We start from the raw sequence: 26,710 nt of genomic DNA on the forward strand, positions 1-26,710 counted from the left end.
TTTGTTTCTCTCCTTCGCCCATGCACTTTCAACAGTTAGATAATAAAGCATTTTACCTTTCCATTGTGTTAACGATGGAGGATTGGTTGATTTTCAGTTTTTAAGTAAACGTTTTTTTTCAAGAGGATAGACAAGAAAAGATTCGTCCACCCCATTGGGTAGCTCACTGCACCCTCATATGCCATGTCTTTAAATTTGGCAGACAGACAGATTAAAAGTAAATAGTAATACTTCTGACAGCCAACTTTCTAATTCCACCCATAACTTTTGGACTTCACAGCATTCCCAGAAGGCAGGATTATTGAGTAATTGTTAGTTTTACACTTAAGACATCACTCTGCCATTGTGCTGTAGAATTTGTGAATTTTATCTGTTGTATAATAAATTCTATACATTACTTTATACTGGATTAAGCGTACATTTTAGTTAATTGTAATTTAATTAGTTACACTACATGACCAAAAATATGTGGACACCTGCTCGTTGAACATGTCATTCCAAAATCATGGGCATTAAAATTGAGTTGGTCCCTGGGAAGGCTTTCCACTAGGTGTTGGAACATTGCTGCGGGGACTTGCTTACATTTAGCCACAAGAGCATTAGTGAGGTCGGGCAGTGATGTTGGGGCGATTAGGTCTAGCTCGAAGTCGGCGTTCCAATTCTTCCCAAAGGTGTTCAATGGAGTTGAGGTCAGGGCTCTGTGCAGGCCAGTCAAGTTCTTCTACACTGATCTCGACAAACCATTTCTACATGGACCTCACTTTGTGCACGAGGGGCATTGTCATGCTGAACAAGAAAGGGCCTTTCTCAAACTGTTGCCACAAAGGACTTGGGGACCTTCAATGCTGCAGATTTTTTGGTACCCTTCCCCAGATCTGTGCCTCGACACAATCCTGTCTCAGAGCTCTACGGACAATTCCTTCAACCTCATGGCTTGGTTTTTGCTCTGACATGCACTGTCAACTGTGAGACCTTATATAGACAGGTGTGCCTTTCCAAATCATGTCCAATCAATTGCATTTACCACAGGTGGACTCCAATCAAGTTGTTGAAACATCTCAAGGATGATCAATGGAAACAGGATGCACCTGAGCTCAATTTCGAGTCTCATAGCAAAGGGTATGAATACTGTAAATAAGGTATTTCTGTTTTTTACTTGTAATACATTTGCTAACATTTCTAAAAACCTTTTTTTGCCTTGTCATTATGGGGTATTGTTTGTAGATTGATGAGGAAAAACATTTATTTAATCAATTTTAGAATAAGGCTGTAACGTAACAACATGGAAAAAGTCAAGGGGTCTGAATACTTTCCGAATGCACTGTATAGTGTTAGCAGTTGATGTTACTCTTCAATAACACAAACCCCAAAGCAAATCAGGGGGGAAAATAGGTTTATTCAAAGAGAACAAATCATGCAGGGAGGTAGATGGTAGATGTTCATGCTCCCCTGTCCTCAGTGATTCTCTCCTGTGATTCACTTCAGTGATTCTCTCCTGTGATTCACTTCAGTGATTCTCTCCTGTGATTCTCCCCACAGAACAAAGGGACAGGATGCAGTTTTATAACCCAGCCCTAGCCTGTGGTTGACCAATTAGAATTCCTTGGAATAAAACTGGGCCAATAGCCAAATAACAAGTATCCTATTTCAGGTTCAATGTATAAACAATTTGGACCAATGAGAACTTGCCATGTAGCTATGAGTCCCGGACTGAAATTTCTCTGACCCATTGATATTAGAGAAAAAACACTATTTCCATTGATCGTTAGTACTCTATTGACCTCTCGTCCTCTGCGTTGTGTATTATCTTTAAAATATTTTTACACTCCCCCCTAGACCATTTAAAAAAGAAATATACTTAAAAAGTTATTTTTAGAAAACAATAAAAAACATGAAAAAATAGACAGTATAAAAATCATTAGCAGTAAGCATAAAATCATTCACATTAAACACCTTGCATTTCTATAACACACAAAGGGCATATTGTACTTGCTGTTACATTAAGAAATAGATTTCAAACAAAGTGATGTCCCTTACGATTCCTACCACATCCTGTATTAGGAGGAAACTCACACAAACAATAATATTCAAGACAATAATATTCAATCGTCCTATTGGCAAGGTAATTCCACACTGTTATCAGTCCCACATAGATAACTATTAAAAATGATGTTCTGACAGTCTGCTGGTAGTGAGGAATTCTTCTTCCGTTCCACTGGTTGATAAGGACTTCTGTAATGAACACTTCACCGGGGATCTTGTATCGTTTCAGGTACAGTCAAGGGATAGTGCTGCAGCTTCAGATGGTAGATTATCATAACCTGTAACGAAGGAAACAAAAAAGTGAGAGTAACATGTCCTGGTTTCAAGAGAAATTGATATTTCACATAGATTTCCCTAAGTAAGCATGTCCCGATTTTCAGGAAAAAGTTGGCTAGATATCCCTAATATGATGACTGTGGTGTACAACATAGAAGCTTATCAGGTTCTGATCATCTTACTATGCTTCTTCACCCGAGATTGCTAATCAATCAGTTCTTTGTTCTCCAGGCTTCGCTTTGTCATCAACATGGACAACCTTGCAATGAGTGACATGTATCCATTGTGATTTTCCCTGCTGACCTTGTTATGAGCTAAACTTGACAAGGACCTAACCATTTTGGCCCTCATGTCTCTGTTACATCTTTTTTTACCATCACCCACTGTCCTGGTACTACGTCATGTCCCCCCTCAGAAGTTATTCCCCACGCCTCTTTTACTTGTCTGTCTGCTTCCCATACTGCATTAGAGAGTTGTATGCAGTAGTTAAGCATTGTGTCACTCATAAAGTGAACGTCTGCTTTTCTCAAATCTAACATGCCTGGTAGTGACATGGGTTGACCTGTGACGACCTCAAACGGACTCAATCCTGTGATTTTGTTATGTGTTGCCCGTATACTACATAATACCGTAGGCAATGCATCTGAGGTGTATTTCTTAATCAGTTTAGGTGCCTGAGGTGTTCTCTTGGCAGCCGCCTTGGCAGCTCTGTCAGCCAGATCATTACCTTTACTCTCATCTGTAAAGATTTTTCCATGTGCTTTCATTTTCAAAATTGCAACTTGTCCAGCTAACTGGAGAGCATTCAGTAGAGCCATCACCTCTGGTCCATTCTTCAGAGGAGCTCCCAGTGATGTCATGAATCCTCTGTTTTTCCATATTTTTCCAAAATCATGAGTAACACCAAAGGCATACCTCAAGTCTGTAGATATTTGCTGTTTTTCTTTCAGCTTGTTTACATGCTTCTGTCAAAGCCACCAATTCCGCCACCTGTGCTGATGTTCCTGCAGTTAACATGCCTGTCACTATCACATTGTCCATTGTAGTAACTTCCCAGCCTGCCTTCCTCACACCCCCCTCCACAATGCTTGAACTGTCTGTGTGTAAGATAAACTCTGGGTTTCCCAACAGATTCTTCATAAACCCATCAGAGAGCTGATCCAAAACCAACTCACAACAGTCGTGTTCAAGTAATGTGGTATCTGGAGGAAGCATCAGGTAGCTGGATTACATGGTGTGCCATGTTGTATGATGATGTTAGGAGCCTCCACTACTTTAGTATTGGCCATAGCTTCTTTGCTAATGGGATATTGTTTTGTGCAAGGTGGGGCAGCACCTGTCAAGCACACTGGTTCCATATCCAAAGTTCCACACCCATTTTTTTCCGTAGTCCAAATAGGATGGTTCTGAACTGTAGATCCCTGCAGTTGTCTAATTTTCCATGTCACCTTCCCTTCAGAAATGTTCAATGTAGAGTCAAGTTGCATAATAACATCAAGACCTAAAATAGGTTGTTCAAATGAGCCTATCCACACCCCTGCATGAATCTTCATTGGACCAATAGAAATGTATAATGGTTTGGTTTGTTTCATATCTGCCCCCCCCCCCCACTCCTGTTGCTCTCATCTTCTTGCCCGTGTACTGAGGACATACAGTTGAAGTCGGAAGTTTACATACACCTTAGTCAACTACATTTAAACTCAGTTTTTCACAATTCCTGACATTTAATCCTAGTAAAAATTCCCTGTCTTAGGTCAGTTAGGATCACCACTTTATTTTAAGAATGTGAAATGTCAGAATAATAGTAGAGAGAATGATTTATTTCAGCTTTTATTTATTTTATCACATTCCCAGTGGGTCAGAAGTTTACATACACTCAATTAGTATTTGGTAGCATTGCCTTTAATTTGTTAAACTTGGGTCAAACATTTCTGGTAGCCTTCCACAAGCTTCCCACAGTAGGTTGGGGGAATTTTGGCCCATTCCTCCTGACAGAGCTGGTGTAACTGAGTCAGGTTTGTAGGCCTCTTTGCTCGCTCACGCTTTTTCAGTTCTGCCCACACGTTTTGTATTGGATTGAGGTCAGGGCTTTGTGATGGCCACTCCAATACCTTGACTTTGTTGTCCTTAAGCCATTTTGCCACAAATTTGGAAGTATGCTTGGGGTCATTGTCCGTTTGGAAGACCCATTTGCGACCAAGCTTTAACTTCCTGACTGATGTCTTGAGATGTTGCTTCAATATATCCACATAATTGTCCTTCCTCATGATGCCATCTATTTTGTGAAGAGCACCAGTCACTCCTGCAGCAAAGCACCCCCACAACATGATGCTGCCACCCCCGTGCTTCACGGTTAGGATGGTGTTCTTCGGCTTGCAAGCCTCTCCCTTTTTCCTCCAAACATAACGATGGTCATTATAGCCAAACAGTTCTATTTTTGTTTCATCAGACCAGAGGACATTTCTCCAAAAAGTGTGCAGTTGCAAACCGTAGTCTGGCTTTTTTATGGCGGTTTTGGAGCAGTGGCTTCTTCCTTGCTATGCAGCCTTTCAGGCGATGTCGACATAGGACTCATTTTACTGTGGATGTAGATACTTTTGTACCTGTTTCCTCCAGCATCTTCACAAGGTCCTTTGCTGTTGTTCTGGGATTGATTTTCACCTTTCGCACCAAAGTACGTTCATCTCTAGGAGACAGAACACGTCTCCTTCCTGAGAGGTATGACGGCTGCGTGGTCCCATGGTGTTTCTACTTGCGTACTATTGTTTGTACAGATGGACGTGGTACCTTCAGGCGTTTGGAAATTGCTCCCAAGGATGAACCAGACTTGTGGAGGTCTACAATTTTTTTGCTGAGGTCTTGGATGATTTCTTTTAATTTTCCCATCATGTCAAGCAAAGAGGCGCTGAGTTTGAAGGTATGCCTTGAAATACATCCATATATGTGTGTGTGTGTGTGTGTGTGTGTGTGTGTGTGTGTGTGTGTGTGTGTGTGTGTGTGTGTGTGTGTGTGTGTGTGTGTGTGTGTGTGTGCATGCGTGTGTGTGTGTATAACCTCTTTTGAGGACTTAAACCTCTATTATCTCCTAGAAGACAAATTGTTTCTGTTGACCCTGGTTACCCATAAAAACTTGTGTTCACCTCAAAGCTTGTTGAATGCTGCTCACAAGGCTTACATTCCCCACACGTGTAAAAATTGCTTCTCAACTAGCAACTCACTTCAATGCAACAAGAAGGTTTCACAAAACAAAAACAGAGGCCTCAAACCTTTTAATAGAGGACTTGAACCCCTATAACAGAGATTTAACAAACCTGTAACAGAGGACTCAAACCTCTAACCGAGCAAACAAAGGACTTGAACCCTTATACATCACAGATACGTATAACTCATTGCATGCACACATTTTAACCTGATTTGGTTCTTTTAAATTTATATTGGTCTAGACTCACCCAGCAATTATGCCAACAATCAGGAGATTAAGGGTTGACTCCCGAAGTGGGTTGCACTCAGCCTTCTCTCTTTCTTCTGGATCAACACACAGTTTATTACTTTATTACTTCTTGTTGTTTTTCAGACCAATTCATTCTGGTCACGGCATCAAATGTTAGCAGTTGATGTTACTCTTCAATAACACAAACCCCAAAGCAAATCAGGGGGGAAAATAGGTTTATTCAAAGAGAACAAATCATGCAGGGAGGTAGATGGTAGATGTTCATGCTCCCCTGTCTTCAGTGATTCTCTATGTTTCAACATTCCTTCCGTCTTGTGCCAATATCAGTACTTGGATCCAATAGTTTATTCTTTTTTTTGTCAGAGATTGTCAGTTGGATAGGCTCTCGCAAGGTTTTGTATATCTTACCTATCATATGAAGATCCTTTTCTGACTCAAAGATTGCTCTGATGCCCAAAAGATTTCAAATCAAAATGTTGTTTCATTTGGAAATATCTACATTGGTCAGTCCAAAATTGCTTTTTAATTCTGTAATAGAAATACATGTATTTCCTATTACCAAGTCTTTTGCGGTTTCTATGCCTTCAATTTATCGGTGAATTCTGAGGGTTGTGTTTTTAGGGAGTGATATTGGTTTTAGTAGAATATGTTTCATTTTCTTCCATATTGTTATAGTGTTCTTAACTATGCAGTTGTTAATGTTCTTAGCTTTATCCTTTGAAAATAGACATGTGAAAAAGTTCTGGGAATGAGCGTGCACATATTCAGTATGTTCCCATTGTTTCTCTTTAGTGTCCCTAGTGAAAGCTTGGGTAGCGAGTTGATACAATTCCAAGTCTGAAAGGTTAAAACCACTTAGGAAGATATAAAACATTACTTTTTATTCTATGAGTTTTATTTGCCCATATCAAGTCTGTTATGACCGAGAATACTTTTTTAAAGAATGTCTTCGGTGGGGTAATTGTTATTGCCGAGAATAATATAAAAACTTCGGGAGCCATGCCACTCTGAAGAGGTTTATTCTACCTGTAAGATTTATGGGAAGATTGTTCCATTTAATTAGATCTGCTTTCGTATTGTTAAGTAATCTGATAAAGTTATCTTTATATGTTTGTTGTTACTTATTACACATCCTAAGTATTTGCTATTTTTGTGGTCCACTTGAAGGATTGCTGTAGCTCATGTTACGAACTGGATCATAGCCCGTAACAAAGAGGGAGACAACGCGGAGATAAAGAAATAACAAACATATTTATTAAATAAAGTAAACTATATACAATTAACAATGGTGTGTATATTCACTAGTGTAGTGAGTGGATGTGTGCAAAGATGGTGATAATGAGGGGTGTTGAGAGGTGCCAAAACAAGTGCACACAAAGAAGACCCAAAATGCCAGAATAAAAAACAACAGTGTGTCTGCATGGAGAGAGTCTCTTCAATGTATGGGGGAAAGGTGTATTCATCCCCGGGAATGGGCATGCTCCGCTCACATACTCTGATATAAGCAAAACATATTTGCAGATGATCTCCTGTTATACCTGACCAATATAAAAAACGTAATGGCCCCCTTACGTCCCATTTCGCTGACGACCCTCTCGGCTCCGCCCACTGACATCCTATTAAGGAAAACATGAGCAAAGAGAAAGAATTCGGCAGACAGAGTGGGGGGATCGTCACACTCATATGTTATTGATTTTATTTTTCCTATTGCCATTATTTCGTTTTTTTCCACGTTCATGTTATATCTTGAGATTTTAGAGTATTCTGAAAATATTTTTAACAAATATTTTTGGTTTATATCAGAGTATGTGAGCGGAGCATGCCCAATTTGACTGGAGCGTGGCGCGAGATTCCCAGAGGCTGGAGCGTGGCGCGAGATTCCCAGAGGCTGGAGCGTGGAGCGAGATTCCCAGAGGCTGGAGCGTGGAGCGAGATTCCCAGAGGCTGGAGCGTGGAGCGAGATTCCCAGAGGCTGGAGCGTGGAGCGAGATTCCCAGAGGCTGGAGCGTTGGTCTTCTCGCTTGCTCCAGTTTCGTTCCAGTAGCACTAAAGTAGCGCTCACTTCATGACCTTAGGGCAGGCCCGGCCCAGCATGCATTTGTTGTCTACTTGTGTGCTGTTATAGCCCCTTGCTTTAGCTACTGTCATGGAGTTCGCAAAATATTTTCATAAAGAAACTGATAAACCACACAGGCGCGCTTACTATGTGCACATGCTATTAAACGTTCCGTTCATTTTTGTTCTGTTATCTATACAATAGGCCATAATTGATTTTGGCCCAGTAAGCCATAATTGATTTTGGCCCAATAGGCCATAATTGATTTTGGCCCAGTAAGCCATAATTGATTTTGGCCCAATAGGCCATAATTGATTTTGGCCCAATAGGCCTGGCATATTCCCACGTTCAAGAAGCTTTCCGCTTTGATTGGGTTAATTTGCCTAAAAACCAGAAGGGCCTCCCTATCGAAAAAAAAAAAAAAATACTTTGGATCTCTGCCCAGCCTGGGAAGAGTGGCCAAAAGGGTGTTTAGGATCCCCAGTGTCTCCGCAAGCGTAGAGAGGATATTCTCCACTGCTGGCCTGCTCTCCAGGCATCATCGCATGACCCTGAAGCCACACACTGGGAAAACTAAACATTTATTCTAAAAATGAATTCAAAGGCACTAATAAGTAATTTTTCATTTAATTTGTATTTAATTCTCAGTAAATCACAGCCTATATGCACAATGTATAGACTATAATGATTTAATACAATGTTGTTTAGATGCTCAGTCCTTTATGTCCTTACTAGCCTATTGTCACACTCGCAAATGCTTCACAATGTATTTCTTTGCAGGCTATATCCTTGAAATAATATAAATAATATAGCCTAAATAATTAATTTTTGTTCCTTCTTAGGCTCCCTGTCTGGCTCCTGACCTATTTAGAGTTTTTATATGATGTTTAATATTACATGTAGCCTATTTGAAATGATGTGCGCTTCTTAAATTCACCTTTTCATGTTTATTCAAACACTTTTCATTTAAATCCATATGGTTTGGTTTCAATACGTCAAAACCAATGGTAGGTCAAGGTAGTCACAAAAATAGATGGGTGTTGTTTATATTGGGATTTTAATGAATGGAGCGAATTTGGAGCGTCAGTTTTTGTTTTTTAGCGGAGCGGTTGGAATGGACACTGAGTGCCTGAGCGCTGCCCAAGCACCACTCCATGAGCGATGAGGGCGATTTCCAATTGCTCAATTCCGCTCACATGCTCTGGTTTATATTCATGTTTACCAATACTGATACGGTCCTGTCAAATTATTTCTGTAAGCGGTTCAATTGCCAATGCAAACAGGAGGGGGGAGAGAGGACATCCCTGTCTTGTGCCCCTTTCTAAAGAAATGTCATCATCAGCAATTTCATAATTTAGGACATTTATATAATAGTTTTATAACATTTATTATTTCAGCTGGAAAGTTGAAAGCTTCCAAAGTTTTGAATAGAAAGGCCATTCAAGACGGTCAAAAAACTTTTTGGCATCAACAGCCATTATTGATAAATGTATATCTTGTTTTTTTTGCGTATTGTATTAAACTGAAATATGTTATTGTATTTGTTTGTACGTGGAGTTTTAATCAACCATGTTTGATTGATATGTAACAAGTCTGGTAAGACTTTTGCCATTCTATTGCTTCTGAGCTTTTTTTATTTTATTGTCACACATTATTAAAGTTATTGGTCTGTAATCAGCAGGGGACTTTCCTTGTTTTAATATAACTGAAATAACTGTTTGATACACTAGGAAGCACTGAATTGAGTGATGTGTGTTGTCATTTGTGTAAATAGGGAAGCTGCTTTGTCCCAAAATGTTAAATATAATTCTATGGGAAAGCCATCTATTTCTGGTGCTTGTCTCCGTGTGAATGTTATAACAATGTCTAATATTTATTTTGGGGTGATCTTGGTTTTTAGTGATAATTTTTTGTCTGTTTTTTTATTGTTTAATTCTGATTCATATAGATTTTCATTGAAGCTTTTAACATTGTCATTAATCGCATTGTTGTTTCTAATTAGCTTTTGTAGATGTATATTTAAAAATTATAACTGGTGTGAAGGAAATGTTACTTTGTGCATCTTGTCTTTGGTGTCATAAACAATCCTTGGTACCTGCCTGTGCCTGGCAAAGATATGACGGTGGGCGGTCATGACATACCTCCTTTAGACTATTTGGCAGAATGCCCGGAACATGTTCTATAAGTTAAGAAAGGAGACGGTGCCAGACACATGCCGGAGGCAACCCTATGAACTATGCCTATGTAACGTGTCTGTAACCAGTATATAAGGGAACTAAACGGGACTGCCCCGTTAGAGCTCCTAACAGACGTTCACTATGGTGCATCAAGTTTGTTGGAACCTCTCCAGCGTGCTGACAATAAACAATGATTAATTTAAGATTGATTTCGAGTGTCCCTGTGTAAGGATTTCCACAACAATTTGGCATCACAAAAAGGATCAGTGAAGGTCTGCGAGGGAGACACCGGTGCCGCATTCCCTAGTGGGAAAGCATTAGGGAATTTCCTATCTGACAAAAGACGACCTGGATCCGCCCAGACCAGACTTTTACTGAGAGCTGCCCGGGGGAAGATACCTGATTCACGATCCTCTGAGAGACATGTCTTCTGAATTTCAGTAAGTCAATTTAAATGAATCTGTGATTTGTTTAATATTGACTTTGCAATAGTGAAGTATACACTCACCAACCTTAATAGTCTTCTTTCCCTCTTCTCTGGTGAGTGACAGATGTGAGAACATTATTCTCTGTCTAAATGAATGTAGAGGAGAGAGAGAGAGAGAGAGAGAGAGAGAGAGAGAGAGAGAGAGAGAGAGAGAGAGAGAGAGAGAGAGAGAGAGAGAGAGAGAGAGAGAGAGAGATGTCCTGCAATGCCGGACATTTTAAACTTGTAGGGCTCTATTTTCGGCTGGCGTTAAGGCGGCAAACACACGTTATTTTCGGTATGTAAATACTGCCGCACTGGCATCTTACCTGTCTTATATCAGCTAGCTTGCGCTCAGATTGGTGGGGTGGAAATATTTGATGTGTGTCCTTAAAAACATGATCCAAAGTGCTAATTTCATGCAGTGCTGATAGGGATATTTAAGACCAACCAAAAGCTGGTTTTAGCCGAAATGCAGCCTATCCAGCCGTGATGCACACTGCGCCCGTATGTGCATGGAACGAGTAGCGTAATGTGCATTTGGTGCCTGTATACTTCGTATTTAGAAACACAGAATTATTATTATTTTTTGTTTTATTTGATTAAAAACCAAGCATAGCCTCCCCTCCTCTCAATTACGGCTTTTTTTGGTCTGCCCAATACAATCTGCAGTTTGTCGATTCCACTTTGACATTTCAGACTTGATTTTCCCTTACAATTTTTTTTGCAACCCCTTCAAAAATGTTCATTAATTGTAATCCACATAATAGTAAATCAATGCAGTTGATACTGGAGCTCCCCTCTCACTCTCACCCAGTGTACAGTTGGATAGGGAGTAGACTCTTTGACAGTTCTCCTTTTTTGCTATGCCTTTGAAGAGTTTTTCCACCCCCAAAGTGGATAATGGTGAGCTGTCCATCCTGTCTAGGGAGGTGGAACCATAGAAATAGAATAGAATGACATTCTATTTGGCTGGAACACAATGGCCTGACCCACCTAGCCTCTGACCGAAAGAGAACAACAGAGACTGGTTATGATCAGGAAGCGAACTGATGTGACTGAGGAATGAGAATGACCTCACTAAGTCCCCATCCGTCTGTTTTAGGTGCAGGCTGGAAATATTATCATCCCAGGGGAACCAGGAAACTGGAGCGCTAGGATCCTAAAAATATTTATTATGCACACATCACATGCTTTATTTTTATCTTAGTCCACTTCTGGTCTAGAGAACAAGACATACGCTGAGTATACAAAACATTAAGTACACCTGCTCTTTCCATGACATAGACTGACCAGGTAAAAGCTATGGTCCTATTGATGTCACATGTTAAATCTACTTCAATCAGTGTAGATGAAGGGGAGGAGACAGCCTTGAGACAATTGAGACATGGATTGTGTATGTGCCATTCAGAGGGTGAATGGGCAAGACAACATATTCAAGTGCCTTTGAATGGGGTATGGTAGTAGGTGCTAGGCACACCGGTTTGTGTCAAGAACTTGTTACATGCTTTTGTTTGCCCATTTATATTTCGAGGTTGTACTCTAGCACGTTCGCACGTGGTGCGCACTGATTGGTGTCACCTCGTTAGTCAGAATGTGTTACACCTGTGCTGGTTTATCATCTCGTTAGTGGGAAGGTGTTTCACATGTGCTGGCCCAAGTGATATTTAAGAGTGGTTGGCCCAGTTCTCTTGAGAGATGTGTGGGGTTAACACCTTTCGTTGGCACTCCCTATTTGATTTCTAGAAAAACAATCCTGTTTCTGTTCTTCTCAATTTTCATTTTGCTCCACTTTTTGATTTGCCTCCTGTCTTTAAGTTTGGTGTGGGTTTTTCTTTATTTTATATTGGCCTTCTTGGGCCAATGTAGTGGGCACTCATGGTGGGTGTCTTTTATAAACTTTAACGCTGCAGGATTTTTCACGCTCAAAATTTTCCAGTGTGTATCAAGAATGGTCCACCACCCAAAGGACATCCAGCCAACTTGTCCCTGTGGAATGCTTCAAACACCTTGTAGAGTCCATGCCCTGATGAATTGAGGCTGTTCTGAGGGCACAGGAGGGGGATACTGCATACTGTCTTCATATACAACAGTTATGTCCTCTAGATTGGAGCTGGACTCCTTTGAATGGTAATGTGTATGAGTCACTGAAATACCTCAACTCCCCCTACTTGTGTGCGTGTGGGCACACACACACACATACACACCCTGGGACGGATTAGCTTAGGACTCTTAAGTACTCAAATTGGATTTGCGTAGTCTAGTCATACGTCTCTGCAACAGAGAACCAACACACAGTGGACCACAGAGATGTTTCAGCTTTCTGCATTTCAGATCACAGCGCAATATTAACTTACTCATTAATTACGATGAATTAAACAGACTTCAATATTTGAGCCAAAAATACAATTTCAAGTGGCAAATCTTTAGTGGCCCTCATATAAGCGAATAGCCTGTGTTTTACGGCAGGATGCAGTGGTCCTGTTCCGTTCGTTCCATGACTTGTCAGAGGAGAGAATTAGCCGCTGGCTCCAGGAGCTGCAGCTTCATTAAGTGCTTGCTGTGTTGTCACACTTTGTCCGCCGTGGCTCCTTCCCGCTCACATGAATCCCAGATGAAGGGCTTTTTGTTCCCTCTTCTTTTTTAATTGAACTTTTTGATTATGCATGCTTTCTGCCTGGGAGGGATGGGATGACGAGGGGCGGAGGAGCGGGTGGTTTTGCATGTGTGATCAGCAGTTTTGGGGAAGCTACTCTGAAAAGAGAGTTTACCAAGCTACCAAGTACTTAACACTGGAAGAAGTTAAGCTAGACTAAAGCTACCCTTCAGAAAAATATAGTTTACTTAATTATAAAGTTACTTTGAAAAAGTAATTCACTACATTCAAACTACTGAAAAAGTTTAATATGTAAATCTGAAATGTCAATGACTGTAAATTGCAAAAACAGTTAACTTTGGGGTCACATGTTAACATAATGTAATTTTGCCTATTAAACACAAAAAATATTTCAAGTGAGAATTAGGCAAGTCTGATGCCAAAAAATAAAGTTTTTGCAAAAAAAGTAGTGTGTTGTTCCAGTAGTTAGCTACACCGCTACATGGCAAATAAAGTAATGAACTACCTAGATTTTAATTTAGTTCAACTACATGCAGTTCACTACTCCCCAACACTGGAGATCAGATCCTTCACTGGAGACAGTGTCCCACTGTCAAGGAGCCTGTCTGTATCACTCTGTATTTTCTCAAATGAGAGTGAAATGAGCTATGAACGTCATTACAGGTGTTATTACCAGTAGTATGGCCTTATCCCACACACTGGGACCTTCTAGTTCCGTAACTATCCTCCCTCTGAGAAATGGGAAGTTTGGGGTCCCAGGCAGGCAGGATCTGGGGGGGGTTACTGGTGGAGGTGGAAAATGTCAAACATAATGAAATCGTTGAGCACACCTTCCCAGGGTAATAGGATTTAGTGGAAAGTGCCAAGATGATGGGGAGGATTGGGAGAGGGACTGAGCTGTAACCTTGGAGGATTGAGAATGTTCTCTCTCCAGAGACAATTAGGAGCTATTAAAGGGACTAAGCAGATGATGGTTGAAAGGTAGAGGTGTGAAGGAAAGGACTGACTGGATGCTGTCTGAATGACAGTCACAATGTGCAGATGGATGCCATTACAGATGGAGACTTGTGGGTAATTTGTGAAGACGCCCTGAAATGTGATAAAACAGTCCTATTCCTACGCTGTTTCCTTTGTTTCCTTGGTTACATCTAACAATACATCCCTCAGTGACATTGAGGGAGGTGGAGGAGATATGAGAATTGATTAAGCGATGCAACACAACATATTGCATGTCCTTGATTCCTTGCTTTGATACTCTTACAATAATTACAATCCATATTGGAGGTTATTCAAAGGTAAAATGAAACATACTGTACATTTACCACATGTTGGTTATTGGAATTCATAGGCATTCTCTCAACTACAATGCGTGAAACTGTCCTACATAACACTGGATGTTGCAGTGGCTGACACATAGAGAGCATCCTTGTCAAAACTGTGGGGGAGGAAGTCTAAAAAGACAGTGAAAATAGAGAGAAAAAAGCCTCTCTCTCCACCCCCTAAGTATGGTACTGTATGTATCTCCATGATGAAACCACATTTCTGTTCTGCTTTGTTCTGTTCTGCCAGGCAGTAAGAATGAGAGCTATGGTAACGTACAGTATCTCTGAGTAACCTTGATGCGTTAACTAAGCCTGGACTGGTCATTAGAGTAAACACAACAGCAAGCGTTGATTGTCCATGCCTGCCTGCCCACTCTCACTAGGAGAGAACAGTTTTGGTCCTAATTAAGTCTTTCCAACCCTGTGGCAGATTGAGCTACAGCAGAAAATGACAGAGAGCACTTTTTGTTTCAGTAGGCAGCTGCGTTATGAAAGGGTAATTTTTCTGCGGGCCTTGAGTCCTGACCTTATTTTCCATACTGACGCTAATACAAAAGGAACACAAAGTCACGCACGCACACACAAACACACACCCAGACCCTGTTAGAGAGACACACTCATATACACATCAGACATTATCTAAGGAACATTATTTAAGAAATTAAATTATTCTGTTTGTTTGTTTTTGAACTGAAAGATGACAGTTGAATCTGTGCGGTTTCTGCTGCTCAACAAAAGTCACTGATGGGGATGGTGGTGGTGGGGGTGGTGGTGGTGGTGGGGGTGGTGGTGGTGCACTATATTTCCTCATTAGTGCAAAGAGACTGGAAACCCACAACCTTGATCAAGTGGATCTATGCTACTTCTGAGAACTAATAGAGGCTTTCAGGTTCTATTGTGTCTTCTTAGACCAGAAGATTGATAGAGTATGTGATGTCCTTTGATGCCTTGTCTAATTGTGAGTTTTTCCCCCTCTTGCAGGTGGTGACCCTGGGGAAGAACAGAAGAGGCTACCACTACATCCTGGCTAACCTGGTGAATAGAGTAGCACAACACAACACAACAATCCTTATCTATTTCAGGGGCCCTCTCAAACATTTATTATAAAATGGGATGTGGAATCACTTTAGTTTTCTAAATTTGAACAAACTGTACTCTTATGAACAAATACGAACATACATTATCAGCACAAACTCGAAAGTTTTATGTTATTCAGAAAACAATACCTCAGAAAATCCTTTCCTTTTTTAACTGTGAAGGCATTACAGGTGAAGCTCTCAGTACGGATGAACCCAGTTGTTGGGGACAGATTGTTTGATGCCTGCATGTTGTTGGGTACCTCTGGTTTCACTGCAGGGCTTCGCTAACATGACCCTGGACAAGGTTTTTGCTGGAGGAGCCAACATAACAGGCTTCCAGATCATCAACCCAGAGAACCCAATAGTCACACAATTCCTCCAGCGCTGGGAACGCCTAGACGAGAGGGAGTTTCCTGAGGCTAAGGGCACTCCACTGAAGGTACAGTCCCACACAGCTGTCAATGTTGTGTGGATGTTTTATTTACAGTATGAAACTTCCATCTCTGCCCATATCTGCTTCTCTACCTTTCTCTCTATCTGTTCAGTTATCTGTGTCTCGCTAATAGTATCAAAGACAGAGCATTTTCACTCACAAAAGGAAAGCTTTTGTCAAATTTAACCAGATAAACTGTCAGTGAGGCAATAGTAAAATCATACTGCTTGTTTACTGCTTGTCACTCAGAAAAGAGGCAAAAATGTGTTTTCTGTTTGAAAGTAGCTACAACAGTATGAACTAGCTTTGGCATATCAGGCAACAACAGACTGCCAATCCCCAATTACTCTTGAATAAAAGAAACCTTGAGGCAGAGTGACAGTGGGCTGTTCAGCTACTGCTGTACCTACTTTATCATTGATACTTAGTTTCACAATTGATTCCCTTTTCACATTGTGCGTTGTATCTAAATGTGCTCCTTACACAAACCAGTAAATACCCTTCGGACTGCTCTCCTAGTGTCATGATCTGGTGTGGTGGTTGTGTTTCAGTTCACGTCGGCGCTGACCCATGATGCCGTGCTGGTCCTGGCAGAGGCTTTCCGGTACCTGCGGAGGCAGAGGGTGGACGTGTCCCGGAGGGGGAGCGCTGGGGACTGCCTAGCCAACCCGGCCGTGCCCTGGAGCCAAGGCATTGACATAGAGAGAGCCCTCAAAATGGTAGGAGGGGTCTTCACAGATGCCCAGGTGTACCCCTGTCACCATGTCTTAAAAATATAGTAGTATATTTTGACTAAATCTGAATTGAGTTGTTGTGTGAAGGTTATTACGGTTCCTTGTGTCATGGTGTGCATGGCAGGTCCAGGTACAAGGTATGACAGGGAATATCCAGTTTGACTCGTTCGGTCGGAGATCCAACTACAGCATCGATGTGTATGAAATGAAAATAGGGGGGCCCAAGAAGGTAAGTAAAAAGCAGCACAGTGGCTCAACATGCAGATTGCAAAACTCTTTCTCACATTGTTTGAGTTCAGAGGGTCATTATCTGAGTAATTGGGAAAAAAGGTTGCAGGATATCAGACCAGTTCGCTTCTTTTTTATTTCTTTATTCATAACTGAGATTACATGTGAAGATAGTTCAGTTTTATGGACTTTAAATATGAATATTCAAGTAATTACACATTCAATATTTACGTAATTACACATTAACATGACTCCATAACATAAGTGTGCTTGTAACTGCATTGCACCATACGTGCGCAACAGTAATCATTGAACAGCTCTGAGCAGGGTCCAGGGCAGAGCTTTAAGCTTTATTACAGTAGAACAGCTTTCACCTGTAGAGGCTCATGCACTGGGGCTGACCTCTCCCTGCGTGCTCCATTTGTGCTCCGTCATAACTGGGGCAGGGGGCAGGAGAGAGGACACATCAAGGCTGTCAGGAGTAGTGCTATACCAGTAACCCCCCTAGTTCCCACACTTACTAGCCTATAGAACATACTGAGCTATAGGAAAGTAGAAGAGGAGAGAAGTAGAATTAAAAAGAACAGAAAAGAAAAGTACAGAATACAACCGAACAGAAAAGACGAGAACAACAGACAAAACAGAACAAAACAAAACAGAACAACAGAACAGAACAACAGAACAGAACAACAGAACAGAACAACAGACAAAACAGAACAAAACAAAACAGAACAACAGAACAGAACAACAGAACAGAACAACAGAACAACAGAACAGAACAACAGAACAGAACAGAACAACAGAACAACAGAACAGAACAAAACAAAACAGAACAAAACAAAACAGAACAACAGAACAGAACAACAGAACAGAACAACAGAACAGAACAACAGAACAGAACAACAGAACAGAACAACAAACAGAACAACAGAACAGAACAACAGAACAGAACAAAACAAAACAGAACAACAGAACAGAACAACAGAACAGAACAACACAGAACAGAACAACAGAACAGAACAAAACAAAACAGAACAACAGAACAGAACAACAGAACAGAACAACAGAACAGAACAACAGAACAGAACAAAACAAAACAGAACAACAGAACAGAACAACAGAACAGAACAACAGAACAGAACAAAACAGAACAGAACAAATAACATGTAACTGCTGACTTAAAAAAAAAATCTCAACAGTTATTGAATAGGTTCACATACATCAGATATCCATTTTTAGTAGCAGCATAGATATAGTATGCTTAATGCTTGTACATTAAGAGAAGCCCCTCACTCTGTACATTGCAACTGAAAATGCTTATTGCTGAGTAAGACTAATTCTTTTTTGCTGGTATTAGTATTGCCAAGCAGCATGCGAGGAGCATTTCATGGGCAGTAATTCATGGTTATGTAAAAGATCTGTGACATTGCAGCATAAGGGTGCTGAGAGGGAGATTAGCTGAAAGTTGAATGCTCTTTTCCCCCACTGGATCTGTAGCAGAGGTTAGAGCGTCGTCTCCAAGCACAGCACCAGAACAGGGCTTTTTATCTCGCGCATCACCAGACACCCCCAACCCCCCTTCAGGCCAAGACTCTCATCAGACATGTCGCCTGCCAACTGCACTTGGAGGCTTTACTCACAAATGTCTTTTAAATGGCTGTTTCTTGTAATAACTTTGATGTTTCTGTCACTTTCAGACCGGGTACTGGAATGAATTCGAAAAATATGTATATATTGTGGATGCGCAGGTCACCAACGAGTCCTCTTCTGTGGAAAACCGAACGATTGTGGTCACTACTATTATGGTACACTTTCCAAGCAGATTTTAAATGTTCCACCTCTAAAAAATTCTGCCACTCAAGGTCAAGGTGTCCATTGTTACATTCTGTCCTGGGAGGGTAGAACTATTTTCTTTTGAGTTGCTTTCCATCCACTCACTACATGTTGAAACAGTCGATTCACAAAGAGTGTTTCAACTGTATCCGTGTGGGTGTTAAAGCATTTTGATTTTCCATATTACGGTGGCCTGTTGTAGCAGTGACATCACAATAACGGCTTTGGTAATGATAACTAGCTAGAGCCTATAGACGTAATCTAATACACATTCAGTGCATACGTAAGTAAAAACCTGTTTCTTACTCATTAAGTAAATGGTCAATGATGACAGGGATAGAGTCAACAAAACGACCTTTAATGATCAATTGTTTCTCACTGGGGACACAAAATAACTGTCCTTTGAGGAGGACATAAAAAACCTCAAGGCTTTAAAGCTTTGGTTTGTTTATCCCCTTGTTCAAATCTATTTTGGATCGTCCACTACAAGTTCTGTACTGAAGTATAACCTCTGTGGCTTCTTCCAATATCCAGCGATATTAGGGGTCAAAGGTCAGGGATAGCAAGAGATGAAGCATTCCCCAGCTCAAGCAGAGAGATACAAATAAATCAACTGGATGTATATATGGCTAGTTAGAAGATCTTGGTCATTTTTAAATGTAAAATAAGGTAAGCCTTATCTTACATTTAAAACGATGGCCTTCTTTCTGACTCTGCCTATTATGTGTTCATCTTAGGCAAATTCAGAATACGAAAGTCAGACATTCTCATCTAGATGTAAGCATGTCATGCTCATACTCATAATTAGTTCGGATACTTCTGATAGACACAGGGAAATGGTAGGACCATTGTAATGTTATGATAGCAATAGTGTTACACTACTCATCTAGTGATCATGTATTAGTCTATTCACATTGTAAATTGACAATGCTCATCTCATTATGCATCAGAATTATCTATATTTGACTTTATTGTTTCAGAAACCCATTTCTTATAGCATAGAGGTGAAAAGATACCTTCAGCACAGAAAGAAAGAAATTGACCATTGTTTTACCCACTGGCATCTCTTCCACTGCTGACACGGATTGGGATGTGATTTAAGATCAATCACTCTGTGTGATTTTTGAGCCGAGCCAAAAAGAAAACCAACCACATCTCAGAGTTTGAAGAGCCAAGTATTTGAACGAACACCTCCCAGTGTATTCTGTATGGAAGATAAGCTCAGAGTTGGTTTGATGACCTGAATGATGCAGCCTCCCTGCACATTCATCGATGTGTTTGATGGTGTTGCAATAAAAACGAACATTACTGTAATCCCTTGCCAATCACTGCCATTTACATGATGAACTGGAAAGTATCACAAACCCCCGTTTAACCTGCCCCTGTCCTACCAAACCGATGCAAAGCTAATGCACCCTCCACCCGGCCCCCACCTCCTTAGAGTTGTGGCTGGGTTTAGCATGAAGGAATCTGGCTGAGTGACCCACCCCCTTCCCCCTTCATGCCTGCCTGTCAGAGGCCTTACTGTCCCCACTGGTTACCTGGGCCGGGCCCTGCCTCTAGCCCGCTGCTATGGAGGCTGGTTGCATTTGGCTGTGGATCGGGTCAGCGCCCCAACATCCCCATGTGACCAACTCTGTGTGTCGCTTCTTGTCCATGCTGTTCTGTTATTATTTCCTGTTTGTCTGTCTATGTCTGTGAATGTCTGTGTGTGTAATCCAAGCATGTGTGCATGCAACAATCACGGTCTGGGTTTAAAAGGACTGGCCTCAAGAGGAAAGGCCTCTGTGAATGGAATGTGTGCATGTTCAACTATAAACTCAACATTATGTTTAATTAACAGGAATCTCCTTATGTGATGTACAAGCGAAACTACTTGTCACTGGATGGGAATGACAGATATGAAGGCTACTGTGTCGATTTAGCGGCTGAAATTGCAAAACATGTGGGGATAAGATACAAACTGTCAGTAGTTGCGGACGGGAAGTATGGTGCGCGGGATCCAGAAACCAAGACGTGGAACGGGATGGTGGGTGAACTGGTATATGGGGTAAGTGACAGTCTCGACGTACTGAAGCACTGTCACCAACACAGGGACGGGGGCTTGGCCAGCTCTGGCTTGAGGTATGTGGGCCAGATCTGGTTAACACACCTAAACCAGATCTTCGGCATGAAAAGGCCAGACCTTGCCCAGCAGGGTGAATGTGGCCCACATTCATTCAAAAGTGGCCCAGCAACTACAGGTATTTGTTAGGGTCACATATCACAAGCCAGAGCTGGCTCATAAGCAAAGTGTGCCTACCCTCGCCCTGGTCGCATCTCCCACATTCGGACCAGATCTGGCCTTTTACTGTTGCGGTGGCAGCACTGATCCATATGTGCCACCCAGCAACCAGATCTGGCCCGCAATCCTCTACTGACATGGTGTGTGATTTTCTCCATATGTATCTCCATAAATCAGATCTTAACTGAAAGATTGATTACTTTATGTTATGAACCACTCACTACATGTGTAAGTATGAGCCCATTTTCTTCTTTCATAAAACACCAACTGTGAACTGGTTCATGTTTCATTAAGGGACAGATGACAGCCAGACTATAAAGTGAAAATGAAAAACATCTGTTTGTCAGTTTGAATGCAAGCAGTGATACTCTGAACGCATTTTAATTTAACACGAAATAGCATATTCCTTTTGTAATGAACATTTTACCAACCATTCTGCAAAATAACAGCCCTGACTCTTCAGAGAGCTGAAAGAGAGAGAGATGATCTCCTGCTATAATTGACAGGCTTTATACAAGCCCTGAGACACCTCTCTGCATCAACAGTAAATCCACCAGACCATTAATTAGCCATTCACATGCAAATGAGCCAGTGATATATTGAGACAAGGAGTGGCTTGGAGCTGTGTTTTTCACAGGGATTCTGCCTAACCCTCACTAAGATGATCCCAGCCCTCGCATGGCATTTACATATTTATAAGTCAAGGCCAGGTCCGGTTGTGACTCTGGGACCTGAAAAGCTATCGATGGGAACATTTATTACCTAGCTGAGCTATTCACTAATAAGGCTAGGAGGCTTTAAAGACAATCTGATAAAGGAGTTGAATTTCCTAGGCTGATTCAAATATCATGGGCTGTTTGCATAAGCTCTTCAACCTCCTGTTTCCATACCTTCTACTTCATAGATGGATCTGGCAGAGTAATGGGCTCTTTTGGATTAAGGCAGAGACATTAGCCACTACTAATGCTAACTGAGATTGGTCCATTTTAAGCTGGCAGGTCTCACTTTCTTCTTAAACGTATCTGACATTTAATGCATTCCTTTTTCTAATCCACCATTTCATTTTTCTGCGCTCCATCTCTACTCATTGGTTTCAGCAATACATTATAGATACACTATAGTCATAATGAGATATTGAAAATTGCCTGATGACCAGTTTATTTGATCAAAAAACAGTGAAATCACATCATTTATTTAAATGGGCATTCTATTTTAAATTGTTCTAAGTCGGGCTTTGATCACAAGGCAGTTTGATGTGATGTGTCTGTGCTCTGTTTTGAACCACTAACTCCTCCTCCTCCTCCTGTTCCCATGTTTCCAGAGAGCTGATATAGCAGTGGCTCCTCTAACTATAACATTGGTACGAGAGGAAGTGATAGACTTCTCTAAGCCTTTTATGAGCCTGGGGATCTCCATTATGATAAAGAAGCCTCAAAAGTCAAAGCCGGGCGTGTTCTCCTTCCTGGACCCGCTGGCCTATGAGATCTGGATGTGCATAGTGTTTGCCTATATCGGCGTGAGCGTGGTGCTCTTCCTGGTCAGCCGCTTCAGCCCATATGAGTGGCATCTGGACGAGAACGACGAGGCCAAAGACCCCCAGAGCCCTCCAGACCCTCCTAACGACTTTGGGATTTTTAATAGCCTGTGGTTCTCCCTGGGCGCCTTCATGCAGCAAGGATGCGATATCTCGCCAAGGTTGGTTACTGTACTCCATGTTCCATCACCTCAAACTCAGCCATCCTATCATCTACATACCGTACCATCTCTCTGCATTTTATGGTCATAATCACTACAACTCCCATCATGCCATGGTGCATATATGTTATTTTTGGTCTTGTCTTGTTTTTTTTTGCTCTCCACCCCATTCACCTCCACTTCATCTTTCCCTCATGCTCTTTAAACACACCACCACCATTCCTCTCTCTCTCACTCTTTCTCTCCAGGCTGCATGCTAACAGTTATGCATTGCATCCACAAAATAACTTATATCCAGCGTGCCGGGGACTGTAAAATGCACAGGGTCACTACATCCGTAGTTTCCCCTATTCCCCATGACTCTTGGAGGGCTACCGTGTTTTTGCTGCATGTCCCATTTTGCGGTCATCAGCCTGGTGCGTATAATGTATTTAAAGTGGAAGACATTTTTATACATTTTCACTCTGATGAAGCACCTTAATAGCATTCAATTCAGCCCCCACCTTATGACTAATATCATGCATTTTCATATAGACCAAAAGTTACGCCCTCTTCCCCCTCTTTTCATTCACAAAGAGTCATCATCACTGTTCACTCATCATCACTGTTGTGCCGGTGTGTCCCTCATTCTTTCTCGGGGGACTGTCTTTGTTCAAGCCATCCCTCCTCATCTTGTCTGGGATGTTGGGCCATTGTAGTGCATCTGAATGAAGATCAATGAGAGAGTGTTCCAGGACATATCTATCAGAGCTGAGCGTCAGTCTCACCTGAATAGTGATGGCTACAGCGTTATAGGGTAATGGTCCACTGAGATCAACGTTTAAACATGCATCGTTCGGATTCCTTCCTCACTAATTGTTCCCTTACTGTCTCTATGAAAAGATGATTTTTGTTTTGGAGCATTGCTCATGAAAAAGAAGGGGTTTGCGTGCTGCAAACTGAGTGACGGCTTCTCATGTGCAGTGAAGAAAGTCAACTCTAAATAAAAGACAAGCCATTTAATCCTTGTAACAAAACATTCTATGGCAATTTAGGATGTCAGGTACTATTTGAAAAGCCCATAGAATGCCAAAGAGTCAATGCCGCAGATTTGATGAATTTGATGAAAACTATTTAGTAAATGTCAGTCTCCCTCCTGGAGGATCGGTTTTCGTGATAGACTACAGTAAGCCTAAGGTTAGTGGTTACCGTACCAGTGGGGATCGTCAGTCCCATTGAAGCTGATGCACGCTAATCTCTGCTTGCTGTGTTTGTGTGTGCTATCATTCAGCCACAACACAACCCTCCACGCAAGCATCATAGAGCAACAAGGCTGGGACACCATGTTTTTCTCTGTGTAAAGAGCATTAACATTGAGGTATGTGGGTGAGATTTGACATAAATCCAAGATCAATGCTCTGAGGCTGTGCATTTATGTCAATACGTGGTGTGTGATACCCAGACTCTACACAGGAAGCAGTGGACTCCAAAGGCATGGCGACCTCCACCCCGCTGTCAGTGTGTAGGATTGAGCACCCTGCTCTCATGTCCCTCTGTCCTCCTCCTCCTCCACCCTCTCTCAGGTCTCTGTCGGGCAGAATCGTGGGGGGGGTGTGGTGGTTCTTCACCCTCATCATCATCTCCTCCTACACAGCCAACCTGGCTGCCTTCCTCACAGTGGAGAGGATGGTGTCTCCCATAGAGAGTGCTGAGGACCTGGCCAAGCAGACAGAGATCGCCTACGGGACCCTAGACTCAGGCTCCACCAAGGAGTTTTTTAGGGTGAGTGACTAAACTAAATGGGGGTTTATTCACCAGACACAACTTTAGTCTCTTTACAGTTAGAAAACAAAAAAAAGCAGACAAGACATCAAAGCAAGGAGCACAGGGGAATGGTATAGATATTTAATTTAGCTTGATACCCTACAGAAAATATGGAAGTAGTTAGCTATGATAATAAATATTGAATAAAGTCAAGCTGCTATACACGGAACAGGTGGCTATCAGAGTCTATGCTACTGTGTGGTGACAGAAGACACTTTTGTGTGGTTTCTCTCTCAATTTGTGGTGTTTATAAAACAAAGCATTAAAAATTGAACACAGTGAATATTTTAAAAAGTATATTTATAGCCTGGTGTTTAGAGTTAGTGAATCAGTGCAGTGAAACACAACCACCTGTGCAAGCCTCTGGATGTAATGCAAATGTACTTCTCTTTCATGATTTGTTTGGCAGGCTGACTGACGGCCTGGTGATTTGTCCCAGGTCTTTCTGGGAAGATAATTGATAGGTGTTCAGGGACTTCATAATGAGTGACCCACTTCCTGTCCCTCCGCCTTCAAAACTTCAAATGTCACGACTGAGGAGCCATTCCAGGGGACTTTTAATTAAAATAGAGGCTCCAGATACATTTTAAATATGTTCTTCAGGAAAGATGTGCTGCTTAATTAGAGTCATATAGCCACCAGGCAAACGGAAATCTGCTCTGATGACACACTGGCAGGTCATCCCTCAAACGGCTCACCTTTACTTTCCATGCATTCCCTCACTCCTCTCAGGATTTACCATACCGGCACCCTAGTACATCACATGCTTCCCCAACTCCTCCCTCGCTTATGACACAGCCCCTTTGTTGTCAAAGAGTCAGAAGAAGAATATTCAGACACATCAAATGGATTTTAAGTGCTTGCATTTTTAGCTCCATTTCCACCTCATGTATCTTAGGCACAGCAGCATGTATGTGATACATGGAGAGAAATGAACTTAGTTCAGGCATCTCATTTTCAAAACCAGCCATGTGTATGTTCTCAGCCTGGTCTCATAGACTAAACGTAACATAGTAAATGTAAATACGGGACACTCAAATTAGTATGATATGTAACGTTTGGCATGGTTACATAAGACAGAAGGTTACATAAAGCAAAAACTAAAGTAGGGTGGTTGGTCAGGGTGAATGGTTTGGCGTAAAATGCAAGCGTCTAGCAACTCAAAGGTTGCGTGTTCAAATCTCATCACGGACAACTTTAGTAGTTTTGCTAATAAGCAACTTTGCAACTACTTACTACTTTTTGCAAATACTTACCATGTTAGCTAGTTCCTTCCCCTAACCTTAACCCTTTAACCTAACCATAACCCTAACCTCTAGCCTGGCTAACTTTACCCACCTAGCAAACGTTAGCGTTAGCCACCTAGAATTTCGCAAATTCGTAACATATTGTATGAATTGCAGTTGGTAACATTTAAAAATTGTAATTCATAACATCTCATACAAAATGGATGATGGAAATCCACAAATGAATACATACCATACGAAACGTAACATCTCATACGAAATGGAGTGTCCTGGATGTACATTTACTATGTTACGTGTATGTGTCCAGGTTGATGTTACAAAGCCCGATGAAATGAAATTGCAGATTTTTTTTGGAGCTACTTATGTTGTTTCCAGAGTATATTTTAATACTTTTGGCACTTGTATAACTGGCCAGAAGAGAATCCAAGAATTACATGTGGACAAGCACTCTGCATACAGACAGAATGCTAATGATTTATTTTCTGACTCATCCCTACTTTGTATTGCCAGTGGGGTGGATCTGAGCAAACAGCCGTGAAGCATTCAGAGCGCATAAATGGAGTGTTGATAGATGGACTGACAGCTGGATGTGTTTGTGTTGCACTATGGGAGTCAGCTCATCGTTTCATTAATATTTATTTATTTTGCAAATGGATACTGAGGCCGAAAACTAACTTACAACATGCTTTTCTATGTTGTAGTATAGATGAAAATAGATTTGCGTTTGAACACTGGAGACCTTTAGCCCACATATGATTGCTGACTCAAGTAACACAAGCAGAAGAGCTGCACGCATCTTTACATGACCCAGAAATGACCCTCTGTTTACACAGCATGGCCAAGCATGTCATAAACTATTACTGTAATTTACATGAACGGTCCCTCCCATTGAAATTGTGCAGATGTCAAGCATGATTCAATCATGGTCCTGAATTCATTACATATCCAGCTACTGCTGAAATTTGC

At 41.4% G+C, this 26,710-nt stretch overlaps 1 protein-coding gene across 3 annotated transcripts in view; it reads left to right on the forward strand.

Annotated features, from left to right (window-relative positions):
* LOC106567848 (glutamate receptor 3) overlaps nt 1-26,710 on the forward strand; it is a 116,830-nt gene that overhangs the window by 77,290 nt on the left and 12,830 nt on the right. For all 3 annotated transcript variants that reach the window (XM_045692274.1, XM_014137656.2, XM_014137655.2), the window contains exons 5-12: nt 15,390-15,443; nt 15,753-15,926; nt 16,472-16,639; nt 16,779-16,883; nt 18,580-18,687; nt 20,559-20,765; nt 22,321-22,694; nt 24,257-24,455. In XM_045692274.1, coding sequence (XP_045548230.1) covers nt 15,390-15,443; nt 15,753-15,926; nt 16,472-16,639; nt 16,779-16,883; nt 18,580-18,687; nt 20,559-20,765; nt 22,321-22,694; nt 24,257-24,455 — 1,389 coding nt within the window. The remainder of the gene's footprint in view (nt 1-15,389; nt 15,444-15,752; nt 15,927-16,471; nt 16,640-16,778; nt 16,884-18,579; nt 18,688-20,558; nt 20,766-22,320; nt 22,695-24,256; nt 24,456-26,710) is intronic.

This window comes from Salmo salar, chromosome ssa13 (genome assembly GCF_905237065.1).
Source record: "Salmo salar chromosome ssa13, Ssal_v3.1, whole genome shotgun sequence".
Lineage (NCBI taxonomy): Eukaryota > Metazoa > Chordata > Actinopteri > Salmoniformes > Salmonidae > Salmo > Salmo salar.